The 16,269-nt window shown below is 40.1% G+C and overlaps 1 protein-coding gene across 9 annotated transcripts in view; it reads left to right on the top strand.

Moving 5' to 3' along the window:
* Positions 1–16,269, top strand: part of plch2a (phospholipase C, eta 2a) — a 203,539-nt gene that overhangs the window by 157,363 nt on the left and 29,907 nt on the right. For 8 of the 9 annotated variants that reach the window (XM_030422800.1, XM_030422799.1, XM_030422796.1 and 5 more), the window contains 5 exons: positions 96–299; positions 640–760; positions 13,648–13,819; positions 15,722–15,829; positions 16,132–16,137. In XM_030422800.1, coding sequence (XP_030278660.1) covers positions 96–299; positions 640–760; positions 13,648–13,819; positions 15,722–15,829; positions 16,132–16,137 — 611 coding nt within the window. The remainder of the gene's footprint in view (positions 1–95; positions 300–639; positions 761–13,647; positions 13,820–15,721; positions 15,830–16,131; positions 16,138–16,269) is intronic. The other variant, XM_030422798.1, reaches the window with a different exon arrangement.

The following is a 16,269-nucleotide window of genomic DNA, read 5'->3' as shown; positions in this document are numbered from 1 at the left end:
GTTTTTGTTCTCTAGATTTACTAGTAAAAGAAGAAAGAAAAACAAGGTTGTATCATCCCTATTGTACAAATCCATTCATTTGAACTTTCTTCCAGGTTTTACGAATTACATGCGCAGCCCCGCGGGGGACATTTTCAAACCACAACACTACAACGTAAACCAGGACATGACCCAGCCACTGTGCAACTACTTCATCGCCTCCTCACACAACACCTACCTGATGGGTGACCAGCTGATGTCACAGTCCAGGGTGGACATGTACGCCTGGGTGCTGCAGGCCGGCTGTCGCTGTGTTGAAGGTCAGAATGGAAATATGGAACATAAACCTACTTTGCCTGTGGCTCTCTGTTCCAGGCACATTCTTTCTTAATAAAGATTCAAATCTTTACTAATGGACACTGACATTTTTTGCAATGTTTACTTAAATATTTGTTTGGAATATTTTTGAATGCTGACTTTGATACACAGAATAGTAGAGTACATGCATTCATTGATGGTTTGGGTTGGCACATGGGATTGTTTTAAGACTTCATAGTTTTAACAACAATCATTTAATCTGTTTAAATCATTTTTGCATTTTGAGTTGTATTCATGGCTGTTCTGCTCATATAATCCCCTCTTTTTCTTTCCCATCCACAGTGGACTGTTGGGACGGTCAGGACGGTGAGCCCATTGTTCACCATGGCTACACCCTCACGTCCAAGATCCTCTTTAAAGACGTCATCGAGACCATCAACAAGTACGCCTTCGTCAAGAATGAGTATGTTTTAACGCTGGCATGCACACTCACACACACCATCACCGATTTTTACACATATCTGTTATTCATTTTACCCACTGGCACACACACAGTCAGTCACACAGTGTTCTTATAGACCATGCTCGTGTTTCTTCTGCTTTTCTGTTGATGGTAATTGACAAACCATAAAGATAGCGAGTACAGCTTGAGCAGGCATGTGAAAAACAACGCTCGCAGTATATAGTATGTGTATATGTATGCTGTCAATACACATTACATTGTTGCTTTACGCAAGCTGTTGGATTGTATAACAGTGGTGATAAATGGGGGAATTGAGGCTTGGAATACAATTGCAGGCTCGGATGAGTTTAATACGTTTGGAAGCTTCTTTCCTTTTGATACATTCTATGGTGCACTGGGTCTGGTTGTATACAGTGTAGGATAGTATGTGGGCCTGACATGGGCAGCACCATAAATATATAATGTAGGAGACACTGCTCACACACTACTTTGATTTATATATGATAATTAATCACTGGTAATTAATTTTTCACTCGTAAAGGGGCACCACCTCCGTGTTTAGTTATTGGAATAATCCGGAGGACATTATTCCAAACACCTAACTGTACAAGTTGGCTTGGACAGTTAGAGTCCATTCAAAATCAGTTTATTCAGTCTCAATATTCTGAAGTAGTGACTTCTTTGCACGTATCCATCGGTTCTCCATATTAAAATTAAGTTCCAGACAAAGACAAACGATTATATATGTTTATTGACTAAATAATTTGGGTAAAATAAAAGACATGACAATTTTAGACGAACAGCAGATAACATAGAAGGTAAAGACTGTAATAAAGAAATTTATAACGTCGTGTGACCGTTGGTAGATGGTAAAGTTAAAGGGTCGGGATTTATATATTAAATATTACGGAAGTAATTTTTAATACTATGAGACCCTAATCCTAATTCTCTTAAGTTCATAAAATAGAAGTTAGAACTTAGACAGAAGTCAGAACTTTGACAGAAGTCAGAACTTTAGACACCACTCATTCTCACGTGTGTGGATCCAGCTGCATGAAGACGTTCAGCCGGTTTTGTCTGGGAGTTAGGAGGCACTGAAGTTTGGTGTTCTTGAGAGTTCTGGGTTGGAATACGGCACGGCGCGTCGGTCCAGTAGCCAGAGGGAAGGCCGGTACTCTGTTGAGGAACTCTTGGTCCGAAGGCCCAGCGGGGTTTCCGCCTTGGGAGCGCTGGGGGCAGAGTCGGTCTCGGCTGGGAGCACACAAAGTCTCTTTTTCTTGGTGGTTTCAAATAGTGGTACTCAAGTTCTGATTCTGAAACTAATTCAACTTCTTCTTAATCAGGCGGTGATACTTTAACAGTATAAAATCAAAAAGAAAAGAATTTCTTCTATTAAAAACTTGAATACAAGTAAAATACTTAAAGTAGGGATTCAATTCGCTTGTCTTAGAGCTTGTTGCAAAAATAAAAGTAAAGATTACTTTAAAAATAAAAATGAAAAACAAAGAAGAGAAGAGAGAAGAAGGAGAAGAAGCAGGGGGAGAAGAGGACAGGGAGAGAAGCCAGAGAAGAAGAAAGAGCGAAGGGGAGAGTGTCTGTTTTATCCAAACTTTCTTTATTGGTTTTTTCACAGAGCAGACAGGATCTCAGTTTTCACAAAGGCAATGATTCCAGAACAGGTTAAAAGATCCAGTTCTTATGAACCCATATCAGCCCAGAAGTGGCACCCACCCACCCACCCACATTCAATCCATTCCCTCTTACGACATACACGTGCAGGGCACAGATTAGAAACAAGGAAACGAAAGTAAAAAAACATGATACTAGGAAAAAATATGGATGCATAGTAATAATGTAATGGTACATTGTTACAAACAAGTAAGAAAAAAAATAATAAATAAATTAAAAATATATATATATATATATATATATATATATATATATATATATATATATATATATATATATCAGTTGGTTTCTGCTACAATAGTCAGAGAGTCAATGTATGTGATGAAGGGCTGCCACATCTTATAGAAGCTGCTTGAGGACCCTTTTTAGGGAAAGCCTAATTTTCTCTAGCATAATACACTGCAGTACGTCCTGAATCCATTTATTGTGAGTTGGGGGGGAAGCGTGAGACCATTTTTAAAGAATAAGTCTTCGAGCAATTAATGTGGTGAATGCAATGATTTTTCGTGTGGACTTAGGCACATTGTGTGGAGAGAAAAAACCAAAGGGGGAAGAGGAGAGAAGAAGAAGAAAAAACAAACAAACAAAAAAAAACACCCACATACACCCACTCACTCATATCTGCGTACAAAAATGAGAAAAAAAATTGCAATCCTCATAGGAATACAAACACTGAGTATCTCCCTAGATACAATTGCTTCTAACTACCCCATTCCCATTGCAAAGAAACATTGCTCAGCCTCTCTCCAAACTATGAGAGTAAGAGAGCCTCAGTAGTGACAGAACATAAAACAAAATTGTCCAAACTTGGGTCTAATTATCTAGACCATAAACCAGGAGGACTTATAACCCCTTCTTGCAATACATACACACAGCATATAGTGGAGAGACTATACAAACCAAAATTAACCCAAAATGTAAAGAGAGGTAAACAAATAAGGAAAACAGGTGTTGTGTTACACTGTTGCCTAGTAATCTCTCTCTAATGATAATTGCAGTGTAATTGTAAAACAGGAATCTTTACACATGCACGACCATGAGCACCACAAGTACTGCTGACAGAAAAGTAGGCCTCTCAGACCCTAAAAGAGGAACATTAACCTTACAGTAGAAGCTAGGATCAAGGAGTGAAATGTGTGGCTCTATGAATATCTACTGTCATTAGCTTCCATGTAAAAAACATGGACAGGCCTGAACATGGAGTAAAACAACAGCCTCTTACACAGTATAAAGATGCTCAGCTGAAGTGGGGATAACTATAAGTAAACATTCAGCCCATAGGCAGAACCGGCTACCCGTTGTTTGTGAGATATTCGTGCCGTTAGCATTATACAGTCCACATTTTTTAATGTTCACTGACAGCAAAATGCCAAACGGCCAGTTAACCAGGCATTGTTACCGTGAGGTCGAGGGTCATTTTAAGTGTTTCCACTGGAAAGGTATTCTTTAGCCTTCACAACCGACGAAAGTACAATCTTTTCCCCGTTGCTCGCAGTGATAAACAGCTTCGCCGGGTAGCGGAGACTGGGTTTCAACCCGTGTTTGTAGAGGAGGGCCATGACCTCTCGGTAAGTAGCCCGCTGCGCCATCACCTCGGGGGGAAAAGTCCTCGAAGATAGCCACAGGTTTTCCCAGATACTGTAAGTCAGACCTCCTCCTGCGGGCTTCACGGAGAAACTTTTCCTTAGTTTGATAGTCGTGGAACCGGACGATGACAGGCCGTGGTCTCTCGCCTGCTTTCGGTTTTGGGGCCAGGGACCTGTGTGCTCGATCCAGCACGGGTGGCTTCGGTAGTATTTCCTCGCCCATAAGTTGGAAGAGCAGTACAGAAAAAAATTTGGTTGGTCGTTGGTCTTCAATCGACTCAGAAAGTCCTATAATACGGGCATTATTGCGGCGGCTACGGGCCTCTAGGTCAGCTGTCTTGGCCTTTAGCTTCTCGCTAACAGCGGTTAGCTCAGCGCACGTAGCTTCAAGACTGAGCAGGCGACCATCTACCGAGTCTGCGTTAGTCTCCAGAGAGGCGATGCGTTGGCCGTGGCTGGACACAGTGGCTTGGACAAGGTCTATTTTGGCCTCCAGCGCTGAGAAGGATGTCTTAAACTCCGAGGCTAGCTCGGCCTTCTGGTAGTTTAAGAGGCTTGTTAGCGTGGCCATGCTAAGCTCGCTAGCAGCAGCAGCGTAAGGGGGTGTAAAGTCTTTTTTGTTATGTTTTGCGGTCCTACTTGCCATTTTACAGCGTGTCGTGGTGTTGAAGTCTCACTACGAAGCTGCTTCGGGCAGTAAGAGGTGAAGAGAGGGCTTGAAAAAATAGAAATTGAAGAAAGGTGTGGGAGAGCGGGGGGAAAAGCATTTACTCCGCGTCCGCCATGACCGGAAGTCTGATCGAGTGTCTGTTTTATGACCGGCTGCAGGCAGACTGAACAAGGAGGGGCCGGCTGACAGTGTCACACCTCCTGTGATCTGCGTTTAGGCTCCCAAAAAGTTAATCTAACTATACTATTGTATTTAACATTTTGAAATCGTGTTTTAACTTCCCAAAACTTCACCATCTTAAAGGTCGAATTTTTGCCTTCGTGAAAAGATGCAACATGATAATGATCATTTGTCATTCAAGAGAATTATAACCTGATTAAGACATGAAGCACCAAGGTATACAACATATAACAATAAGGTATACAATACACAGTAGAAGCAAGGACTTATACATATTCCTTGTAGTTCTATCTTTAACAAAACATATCAGACATTTAACTGGTAAATAATATAAGTATTACACAAGGAATGATGATCTTCAAATCTCTCCTCCATCGACAAAGGGGAGGGGGTTTCTGTTGACCTCAAACTTATTGAGTAATAAACTTCATTTGGGCTTCACAATAACATAAGAAAGATCTGTTGAATGATCTTCTTACGCTATTTTTGGAATCTGCTAAAATTAAGAAGTTGGAATTGTAGTTTATCAGTTATTTAGGACATATTTGAATTTGGGTGAGAACAGAAGACAGGAATTGGAATGTCAGACCCAGGAACAACAACAATCGTAAATAACAGTTGGACATGTGAGGAGAAGAACACACAGATTAGGTTTCCCATTAAGCCTTCCCCCCACTGGAGAATGTTCCAGAGGGAGAGAAACGTAGATTAGTAAAACATCTTAAATCACCACATCTATGTTAGAAAACATTCCTCCTTCCTCTTGGTGTGGAGAAAGAAGACTATCGGGCTTGACCTTGTTTGACCTGGCGAAAAGGAGTTCATCTTCTTTGGAGGAAGGGGAACAGACCAGATGTGCTTAGTCGTAGTAAATTACTTGAAGAAGATCTCTGGTGATCTGTTTATTGCAAGAAAAACAACATCTTCCCACTCTGTGGAGAGGAGAGGATTTTGCAAGGCAAGGATATGGAGGGTTTCAGTCCCATATGCTGGAAAAAGGAGTCAATTTGGGTTAAAGGTAATCATGGCTGAAATGAGACCACTTTAAGATGCAGAGACAAAGGCTTGTGTTCCTACAACAGTCACTATTAGACGATGGCGTGTGGGGAAGAGTACATTGTTTTCATTTGATCTTTTAATATCTAGAGTAACTGCAGATATATATGACACATTACCAAAGAAAGAGGTTATGTTATAGTATCTTGGTGCCGTGTGCCTTTCTTATATTTAAGATTAAACTTTTGTATATAATGTTTTTTATTCAGTAAATTCAGCATACATGCAGACAGGAATGCAAGAAAAAAATAAACAGGGATGTTGAGTTTATGCAAGACAGTGACGCCACAATTGCCCTCAGGCCAGCACCCTACTTGTTATCTTGCTGTCATTAATGTAGGGCTGCTTGATTATGGAAAAATCATAATCACAATTATTTTGGTCAATATTGAGATCATGATTTTTTTTAAACTGTTATTTTTTTGAGTTTGGAAACATGATACATTCATTTAGCATTTCTCCCTCACTCTCATTTTGCAACTGAGAACACAAAATTGTCAAATCTGCAATTTCTATAAAACATTTAATGAATAAAATAAATATACTTAAAAAAAATTAAATAGACAGAAAACTTGAATTTATCCACAATAAACTTTCTCATGTTAAAGTGCACTGCCACAACTTTCTGATTCTAACATTTTATAAACAACACTTAACAAATTGCAGTCTGTAATTTAATCCAGTAGTGGATTAGGGCTGGAATGTCTGGCCTGGTCCATCATCATGGGTCAGAACTAACTGAAATAAATGTAAACTTCAGAATAATTTTAGGCCAATATGACAAGTGCTGGTTGCCAGAAAAGCCAGCTAGTAAGCGTGATCAGGTTTAAGAGATGAGTGCAAGCAGGAAACAGTATTTCCACTAGTGCTAAAGACTTGCTCTGAAGAGGAACTTGTGGCAGGAATACACAAATATTTCCTGGCCAGACGTGGGTAGATCATTTGGCCATCTCTTCACCACGTCAGAGGCTGCTCCTCAGGATCTAGTGCCTCTGTCTGGAAGTAGGACTGAATCTCAAAAGCAATGGCTTGGTCCTGTTGCGTAGGAAGCCCTTCAGCTTTGTCTGCTGTGATCTTGAAGAAGCTGCCCAGGCCCTTCTCCCCCTTCTTGCAAGCACCAGCATGTTTACTCCCAAGCGACCGGTGCCATGAACAAGTCCTTGCAGGTGACGTAAAAATGCTACCACAAAGCAGTAGCGTTGGTGCAGTTACATTCACCTTCATACAATGAACTTGTTTTGAACTCAAAATTTGGATATCCAAAGGTCATTCTGACGTTGAGTTGTGCTTTACACGCCGTATTAAATCAAAACCGTAGTATACAACAGTGCTAAACAAGTAGCCTACATGTTAGAATTACGATATAAACAACAGAGGGTTATATCCTACGGTAGACATTTTTATATCGCACTACGATATATATCGTAATATCGCACAGCTCTAGCTGGACCAAAGATCTGTCATAGCCGCGAAAACGTCCGCTTTAGACACTTCTTTTGCAACTTCTTTTCAACATTTTTGGTACATATTTGGCAAAACCACTCTGCTGAAATGGTGCCGAAATAGCAGCGTATACCGTTTGTCCAAAGTATGGGCTTGCTTCTTGAAACCCTTGCCCATCGACTGTACTGACAGGGTGCATATCTTTAGCTAAAAAGTCTCCAATGGCAGCTGTTATTTTCTTGTGCCTATCCGAATTTGACGGATAAGGAGTCGCATCATACAGTGTGTCTAAGATCGATTTCTAACTCTTTTTTTTTTTTTATTAATTCTTCGTGAGTGACTTTATATTGTACTTTCCAAGCAACCAGCAGTGTTAAAAGTTGAACAGATTTCAACTTGAAGTGCTCTTAGTGCTGCACTGAAAAACGTCTCTGCTGACATCTTTTTACCACTGAAGGTGCTTAGCGCTTTCCCCCGATGATCTGAATAAGTCGCTAAATTTGTCGCTAGTCGCTTAGAAATTATGTCGCTAAGAGGGTCTGAAAAGTCGCTAAGTCTAGCGAGAAAGTCGCCAAGTTGGCAACACTGAAGAAGAGAGGCCTCTGACATCACTCTCCTGCGCTGCTTGGGATTGCGAATTCAAATTGAATTTTGGAGCTTTTTATGCGGGGGGCGGGCTTCACAAAAAAAAAGCAGTTTTCTTTTTATTTGTTTAAGAAAATGAGCAGTCTTGAAGAAGAAAATAAAAATGCAATCTGGATGATTTATTACTAATTTTATTTATGAGTCACAAAATGCAGTTCTGACTTTGAAATGAAAAAGCATTTCTGCTAATGCATTATAATTTTTAAATTTGACATTATCCTCTTTAAAAGCCTGTTGTAATAGAAAAATGTTACCGAGGGATGAGCCATTTTTACCATGTTTAAAAGATATACAATCTAAAAATCTCTAAAATTGTAAAAATATATGAAAGTATGAATTTTTAAAATAAAGATGCTTTGCTTTACCATGTCATACCAACTACATTTTTAAATATTTTGATTTTGGGTCAGGAACACAGAATGGCACGTTTTCGTAGAATTACCCAACAGGCTACTTCAGATTATGAGCCAAAAACACCAGTCTGTCCACATTGTCAGGCTTGAGTGAAGCCCGATGACATGTCACAACATTTCCCCCTGTGCTAAATGCCCTCTCCCAAGGGCTGCTTGAGGCAGGGATGCAGAGATGTTTTTTAGACAGTTTCCCCAGTCTGGGGAAATTCACCTGTGTCTTTCACCATTCCAGTGGATTCACATCGCTGTCCACCTCTGGTATCATCAGGTAGCTCTTGAGCTCCTTTTCGATGCCAACAGCCAGTGACTACCCTCTGGCTGGTTTCCTAAAATAGCTGCCAAAAGACTTCTTTGTCTTTTTGGCTGGCTCAGTGGTGTCTCCTCCACCTGCTCCACTTTCTGCTGCGGCACCCTGACCTTAGGCAGTTGAGGGACCTGAAGAATTGCTCACTTCCTGCGTTGCTATAGACAAAAGCTCAGAGGAAATTGTGGACACTATGACCTGGTCATCCTCATTGAAACGTTTTTTAAACCGTGGGTCTAATGTGGATGCCCAACTTAATAGGCCATCCACATTGTCATCTCTGTACTTGGTGTTAAGGTATTCCAGGATGGTTTCTTTGATTTTCTTTGTGAGCTCTGTGTCATCACACTTCACTGCCAGGACCTCAGAGTTGAACAGCGACATCACCGGTTTCAGGTAGGAGATGGTCACTACCTGCTCACCTGAAAGAGCATCCGTAAACTCTAGCAGGGGACTAAGTGCTTTGCTCACTAATTCTAGCACATCACCATCTTGCCATGTTGGGATAAGTTGCCTGCACTTCTTGTCTGCATGCTGTAGAGAGCGTTGCTGCACCGTGTATTAAGTGGATGTGAGGAGTTTTCTCATGCGTTTCAATATTTTTGGCGAAGTAATTAAATACTTGATAATTTGCACATCTTAAAAAAACAACAATGACGATATTATCGCAAACGATATATATATCGACCACCCCTACCTGCCCCTGACATAACACAGAGTGCAGCATGAGAGCCCCGTGAGGTGTAGCAAGCCAGAGAAAACGCTAGTTGATATTTGGAGGAATAAAAACAAAGATGAAATTGGTTTCAAAGCCGAATGCGACAGCTGCAGTGTGGGAGCACTTCGGATTCAAACCGAATGACCCTGGTTAACCACTTAACCTGGATGAGCCGGTATGTTGCATTTGTTGTACAACAGAAGCAATTAAAAGCAGCAATACAACAAATATGCATCTGCAACTAAAGCATAATCATCCGATGTCACAAACAGCAATTCCACAACTGTACAACAGCGTGTGCTGCCCTCCCTCTGCCATTTTCCATTTGCGCTGTTTTTTTCTCAACCTGCCCTCTTGAATCTACAGCTGCTTGAGAGTGATTGCCAGTCAGCAGGGCTGCGTTGAATGCTTTCGGGGAGTGACTGAATTGCGCATGCACGTGTCTTTCGGGAAATCTCTAGGCCTACTGTACAACGAAAAATGCTAAATAAATCGTTCCAGCTCAATTATATGAATTTGGAGATCGTTTGACCCAAAAATCGAAATCACGATCAAATTTGATTAATTGCGCAGCCCTACATTAATGTTAGTTGATGGTTGAATGCGGGAATGAGTACTAAAAACCTTGTAGATCAATTTGGGTAAAAGTGCTATATAATTTTTTTGTCAGCTGTTGATTTGTCTCTTGTCAAGTGTAGTTAATTTTAATCATTCTTTTAGTTCGAAATCCATTCACATTACACCCACTGGCACTATAAATGGACACACAATCAATGAGAGAAAAATTAATAATAAAAATCTTATTGTGTAACAAATTGATCCATTATCTCCTGATTTTCATCTTTAATGGATAGCTATGTAGTAAGAGACGTCACTATTTACATCTACAGAAAAAGATGCAAAGGTAAAAAAATAACTTTTTAAAAGGTTTGCATACATCAATCGTTGGAGTTGAATACATGTTACAGTAAGAAGTGTGAATAGAAATACAAATACTCTTCGATTCGTTAACAAATAAGAAATAAAAAAACAAATCGTGCTAAAATGAGGTCTCCAATTTTTGACAAGCTGCACCCATTTTTACCCAGTGTCACATGCAGTGTCCGTGCTAAACACTAGGAAGTAGATCATTTCCTGTCACACAGTTTGTTTCCCAAATACAGACTAGCTTGTTGGGAGACATTTTTTTTAATGTGGCACATGTTGATGGACAGTCACGCCGAGACTGGTCCTGCATCCTTGCAGTCCAGTATTTGTGCTGGAGGAGATCTGTGGCGCAGAGTAGGAAACGCCTCTGTACTTCTGCTTTCCTGGGCCCTTGGCTTTTTATGTGTAGTGCTGCTGTGCTCCCTCTAAGTCTCTGTGGCTCAGCGGTTGATGCCAGGCTGCAACACTAGATCCCATTCACAATGAATAACAAGCTATGTCCCATCTTCTGAGAATGGCCTGTAACAAGCTGCGCAGAATCTCCTGCTGTAGATCTGGTGAATGTTGAGGCCGTGCACTAGCATTCATACATAATTGTCATCCTCTTCAAACCACTCAATGAGCCCTCTTGCCCGGTATGAAAGCAACATTTATTGTTCATTTATGCTTTTCCCTTTAATTTATCGCCCACTTGCGTGTACGTGTCATACACCTACACACTAAAAAAAACAAACAAAAACAGCTGTGCGCAGAGACGTAGCAACACATTAACAGAGAAATAAAAGCATACACATAGACCTCCCCCTCACAGAATCTGCATCAGAAGGTGATAATCCCATCGACATGCACACAGTCTGGAGGCAGCAGAGAGGAGCTATTTTTAGATCCTGTCTCTTCAAGTAAAATAAAGCAGAAACACTGGCTTTCTGCGCATGTTCCCCCTCACTGTGTGTTTTTAACAAACATAATTGTAGACCCCAGACTACACTCCACAGATAACTCAGTAAAAGAGGAGCAGAGTGAGTCAACATCAAAGAGCAATCAGATTTTTCCAGACACTGAATTAAACCAGGCTTGGCAGAGGGCTGCCAGTGGCACTAACGAAAGCATCCATATAACTTGGACTGAGAATCACCACAGCCAATATGTTGCTAATGAGGAGTTTGCCTTTAAATATAGCTCCTTTTAAGACTTGTTTTAAATGCTGGACCACAGCTCATTCACCCTAGAATGTTGATGATTTTCCAGACCATCCAGAAATTATGAAATGTTCATCTGCAGATAGAAGAGCATTCATTTTGGAGTTGTTCATATGACCAATGTCTTGCAGAGGGTAAATGATGTGTTGTCGTGGTAGCTCTAAACTTGTAAGTCTTTCAGAAACCTTTAGAAGTGTTTAAATCTGCTTGTACAACAGCTTTAAAGTGTAGTGTGCAGCAAATAGAACTGTGAAGGTTTTTATTGTAAGTGCAACAATTATACAAGAGATTTTGTCTTACTATGAAATATGTTGTGTAGAAAATGAATCAAATGTTTACTCCCTTGAAATTCGCTGTTATCATTTAGCATGTTGCTAACATTAACTAATTTGAGCTCATTACAAAGGTTAGATGAAGGTAATTGGTCAATAGCCTTGTCTGTTCTAAAGCTTAATTACACACACTGGGCACTGCTCTCTTCCTAAAGGAGCCACGCTGCTCTTACAGCCCATATAAGCCAAGTTTTGAGGATGAGGTATGACTCTAGACTCCACTATAGTCATCCGTCATCATTCCATTTTAGAACCAGCTTTATTTTCATGACTTCTAACACAATGTTGTCAAAGGTTATGTTAAAAAAATACTGTTACTATTACGCTGTGGCTCATCAACATTGTCAAGAAAGGACTTAAATATATATATATATATATATATAATATGGAATATCATAAAAATGGCCCAAAACACACTGGAGTGGGACTTCAACTTACGTAAATGACATTACATAAGCAACGTGACTGAATGTACGTTAGCAACATAGTTATTTTATCTCAAAGCATGTTTTTTGCCTAACCCTAACCTCAAGTGCTGTTGTTGCCAAATCTTCACCACAAAGTGATGGTACCTAACCCTTACCAAAAAGTGTTATTGCCTAAACCTAACCAAATACTTTTGGATTTCATGTAAATCATTGATAACCTGACCACAGAGCTTTTCATGTGAATAACAGACAGTAGAGGGGTAGGTGTAGTGTCAGAGTTTGAAGTTACCATATTTGACGAGTTGGGAGTTTGAACATGCTGGCATATATGTTAGTTATGCTGGTTTATGTTCATGAGATTAGATTGGGGCACTTGAAAAAAGGACAGCTCATGCCATAGGCCTAACTGTCAAGATAGTTCAATTAAGAACTTTAATTTGATTCTCGTAGTGACACTAGGTGAAAAGCCTGGGGATCTATGAAAGGGATCTTGAATATCTGTTGTAAATTTTGTAGCAGTGCATGTAATAGTTTACTATAAAGAGTCAAAAGTGTCAGCCTCATGCTGGCACCTAAGTTCAGGGGATCAACAAAGTCCGGAAGACCATCCTTTGCGGACCAAGAATATGTGTAGGCTACAAAAGTACATGTCAATCTATCCAGTAGTTGCTGCGACATTTCATTGTGACCACAAATGGTGGAAACGCTGACCAATACATCAACACTGCCTCAAGCCATGGCACTGGCATGGCGAAAAATATGAGAATTGTGGGGGCTAAGTCACGAGCTGCCAGTCATTTTTTAATAGGTTAAATATTGGTTAATAGTACCTAATTAAGTCATGAACACTGAGTATCTTAGCCATCTTTCAGATTTATTAATCAATTAAAATCATGCCCTTCAGACACCAATTAGTTTGACGTTGAAGTGTACATTAAATGATCACCAACTGCAGTGAATAAATAGATGGAGCAGATTTTCATCACCATACTGGCATCCAAAAACCTAATCAAAAGGTTCTAAATGTGTTGTGATAACCAGAATAAAATATAGCAGCCAATTAAAGCCAGATACAATATACTCAAAGAAATCTGCATCCACTTGGAAGATTGGCGTACTATTCGGTTTGTTTGGTTTACAGTTCGGTTTAAGTTGCTTCGTGAATGACAGGAAAACTGCTCAACTACAATATAAAATGTCCACATTCACTTTATCTTTCACACTTTGTCCTCTTGTCCTCCTGAACCTTTCAGCCCACCCCCCTAACTCGAATTTGTTGTGTGTGATTATCTCTCAGCTACCCAGTCATCCTGTCAATAGAGAACCACTGCAGTGTTCCTCAGCAAAAGAAAATGGCCCAGTACCTGATTGAGATCCTGGGGGACAAACTGGACCTGTCCAACATAAAGGCTGACGAGTCTGGATGGCTCCCATCACCGGAAACACTCAAGGGCAAGATCCTCGTTAAGGTAAAGTCACAGTTTAAAATGTGACTGATTCTCTTTGGTGAGAGGAGTCAGTCCTCAAGCAGTTATCTCAGCTCTCAGATTTTAGGATCTAGATTTTGATCCGCACAGTGCAGATTTCAAAGGCTGGTTGAAGTGATGTGTTTGGAAAAAGTCATGTTTGAATGAAAAACAAAACCTAACTAGAGGAAAGAATAAAAAGCTGAAGTCTTTTATGGACTGTGTGCAGTAGACTTATTATTTGGGCACGTTCGCTGTGTTATTTTTGAAAAACAATCAAAGGACTGCTCTGTCAGCTGTTACAGCAGCACTACTACCTGTGTGTGGGAGTTCTTTGACAGAAGTACTACAATACCAAAGAAGAGCAAAGAGTCCTGACTGCCGTGGACTTTCCTCCATGCCAACCATATATGCACAGCATGCTATTGTAAATTGGGATGTTAAAGGGGAAGGTTATGGTCCGCTTTAGTGGCGGTTCTCAGGCTAGCTCAAGGAGACGGCAGGCAACATGTGGGGTTTTCTGCACGGCACTGTTATTACAATATACAGCCCATATCAGACCAGATCAATATTTATCTTATGCATCGTGCACGGATAAACACAGGTCGAGGATCCTACACCAAACACTATATGTGTGTAAGTGTATATGTAATGGAAATAGAACTCATACCATAATATAGCATACTGAAAGATTTTTAAAAAGCACATCTAGAAACATATTAGTAATATAGTTATATTATTATATGATAATAGGACACTATCAATACCATTTTATATTGATATAATATTTTATCAGTGTATTGTATTGATATACATTTCATGATGCAATCTAAAATAAAGTAGTGTGAGCTAGATTGATAATGTCAATCAAATATGATTGGAACAAGTCATTTCAAAATGTTTTCCATGAAAGAGATCTGGTCAAGTTTTACTGTAGTGAATGGTTTGATTGTTTTTCCACCCCTGTGAGTTTCCTAGTTAAGGTCAAGTCATTCCAGTGTGCCAGCATGCACAACACCAACCCCCAATCCTCATCTAGAGCAATATGAGGCTTGTGACATTCAATGCACTGGTATGTGGCATATGTCATCTGTCAGATAAGACCAATGATGTATCCTGCAGAGCAATGGAAACAGTCCAGGTTAAAATGTAATACAAGTTAAGCAAGTAGAACAGTCATGAAGTCTAAATCAATATAGTTATATATATTATAGACAGATTATTAATTCCTTACAGGCTATTACTTGTGTCATCAAACAGTGTTGTAAGCGGGATGTTAATTGAGACCACAGACTGGTGACTGCAGACAGAGACGCTGCTGCATCAGAGCCAAAGTAGCACTGATACCGATAATCAGAAAAAGGCTGAATATTAGCTCCGAAAAACGGTCCACTAATATACGCTCTTGCCTTAAAAGTTAAATTGTGATTTAAAGTATAGAGATTTAAAAAAATAATTTTGATAGGATTTTGTCCCATGCCATCCAGCCCTGCTGCAACATGTGATGCAAACTTTGATACATTGTCGGGCCTTTAAAAAAAACACAAGGAAGTTTTTATCTGCTCTCTTCAGATTTGTGGCTCTTTGTATCAGGCAGTTGGTCCTCGCTTGAAAGAGTTTGACCAAAAGACAAATCTTACCTAATTATTTCCGAATAGATTTTTCCCTTGATTACATATGGCGCAGTAGTAAGATAACTAAAAAGGAAAATAAAAGGAAGGGTGATTGTGAGGATGCTCCCTGGCTGGACTGTAAATCGGGATGTTTGGAATACATTCACGGTTGGTTTCTTAACAGTTGTGAAACCAGGGAGGCCCCATCTAACTTCATTTTCAGTTAAATTAATGTTGCAGATGTTTGTTTTTCTGAAACGGAGCTCAGCTCACCATTTCCTTTCTCCACCAGGGGAAGAAACTGCCTCCCAACATTGATGAGAATGCAGAGGAGGGAGACGTGTCGGACGAAGACAGTGCTGATGAAATGGAGGATGACTGCAAGCTGATGAACGGAGATGTATGTACTTTCTCCACTTCCCTATGTTTATCAGTACTGTTTACCAGAGACAGACTTGACATCCTTGTGTCCAACAGATGACATTTTAATTGTTTATGTAATATCTGTTCTTGATGGTACATGTTAAAATGAAGCAGTTGTGACTTTGTGTTCTCTACTGTCTTGCCTTTGTTCCTATAGCGCTATCTCAGCTGTGTGCATCTCTCTCTTTTTTTTCTGTGTGGCTATTTGTTCTCATTTCCTACTCTTCTCTCTTCCTGTCTGTCCCCTCCTCTTCTCCTCAACTGTTGCTTGCTTCAAAGTGGAAGGTACTGTATGAGCACATTCCCATCCACTTCCCAAATCTCACCCAGTCATGTGTTGTGCTTTCCCATCGTGACAGTGAAAGTTGAAAGTGCTATGCCCCGAAACACTTCTCAATATTTCATCACGTCCCACAG

Source organism: Sparus aurata, chromosome 7 (genome assembly GCF_900880675.1).
Source record: "Sparus aurata chromosome 7, fSpaAur1.1, whole genome shotgun sequence".
Taxonomy (NCBI): domain Eukaryota; kingdom Metazoa; phylum Chordata; class Actinopteri; order Spariformes; family Sparidae; genus Sparus; species Sparus aurata.
This window is presented reverse-complemented; position numbering and strand designations above follow the sequence as displayed.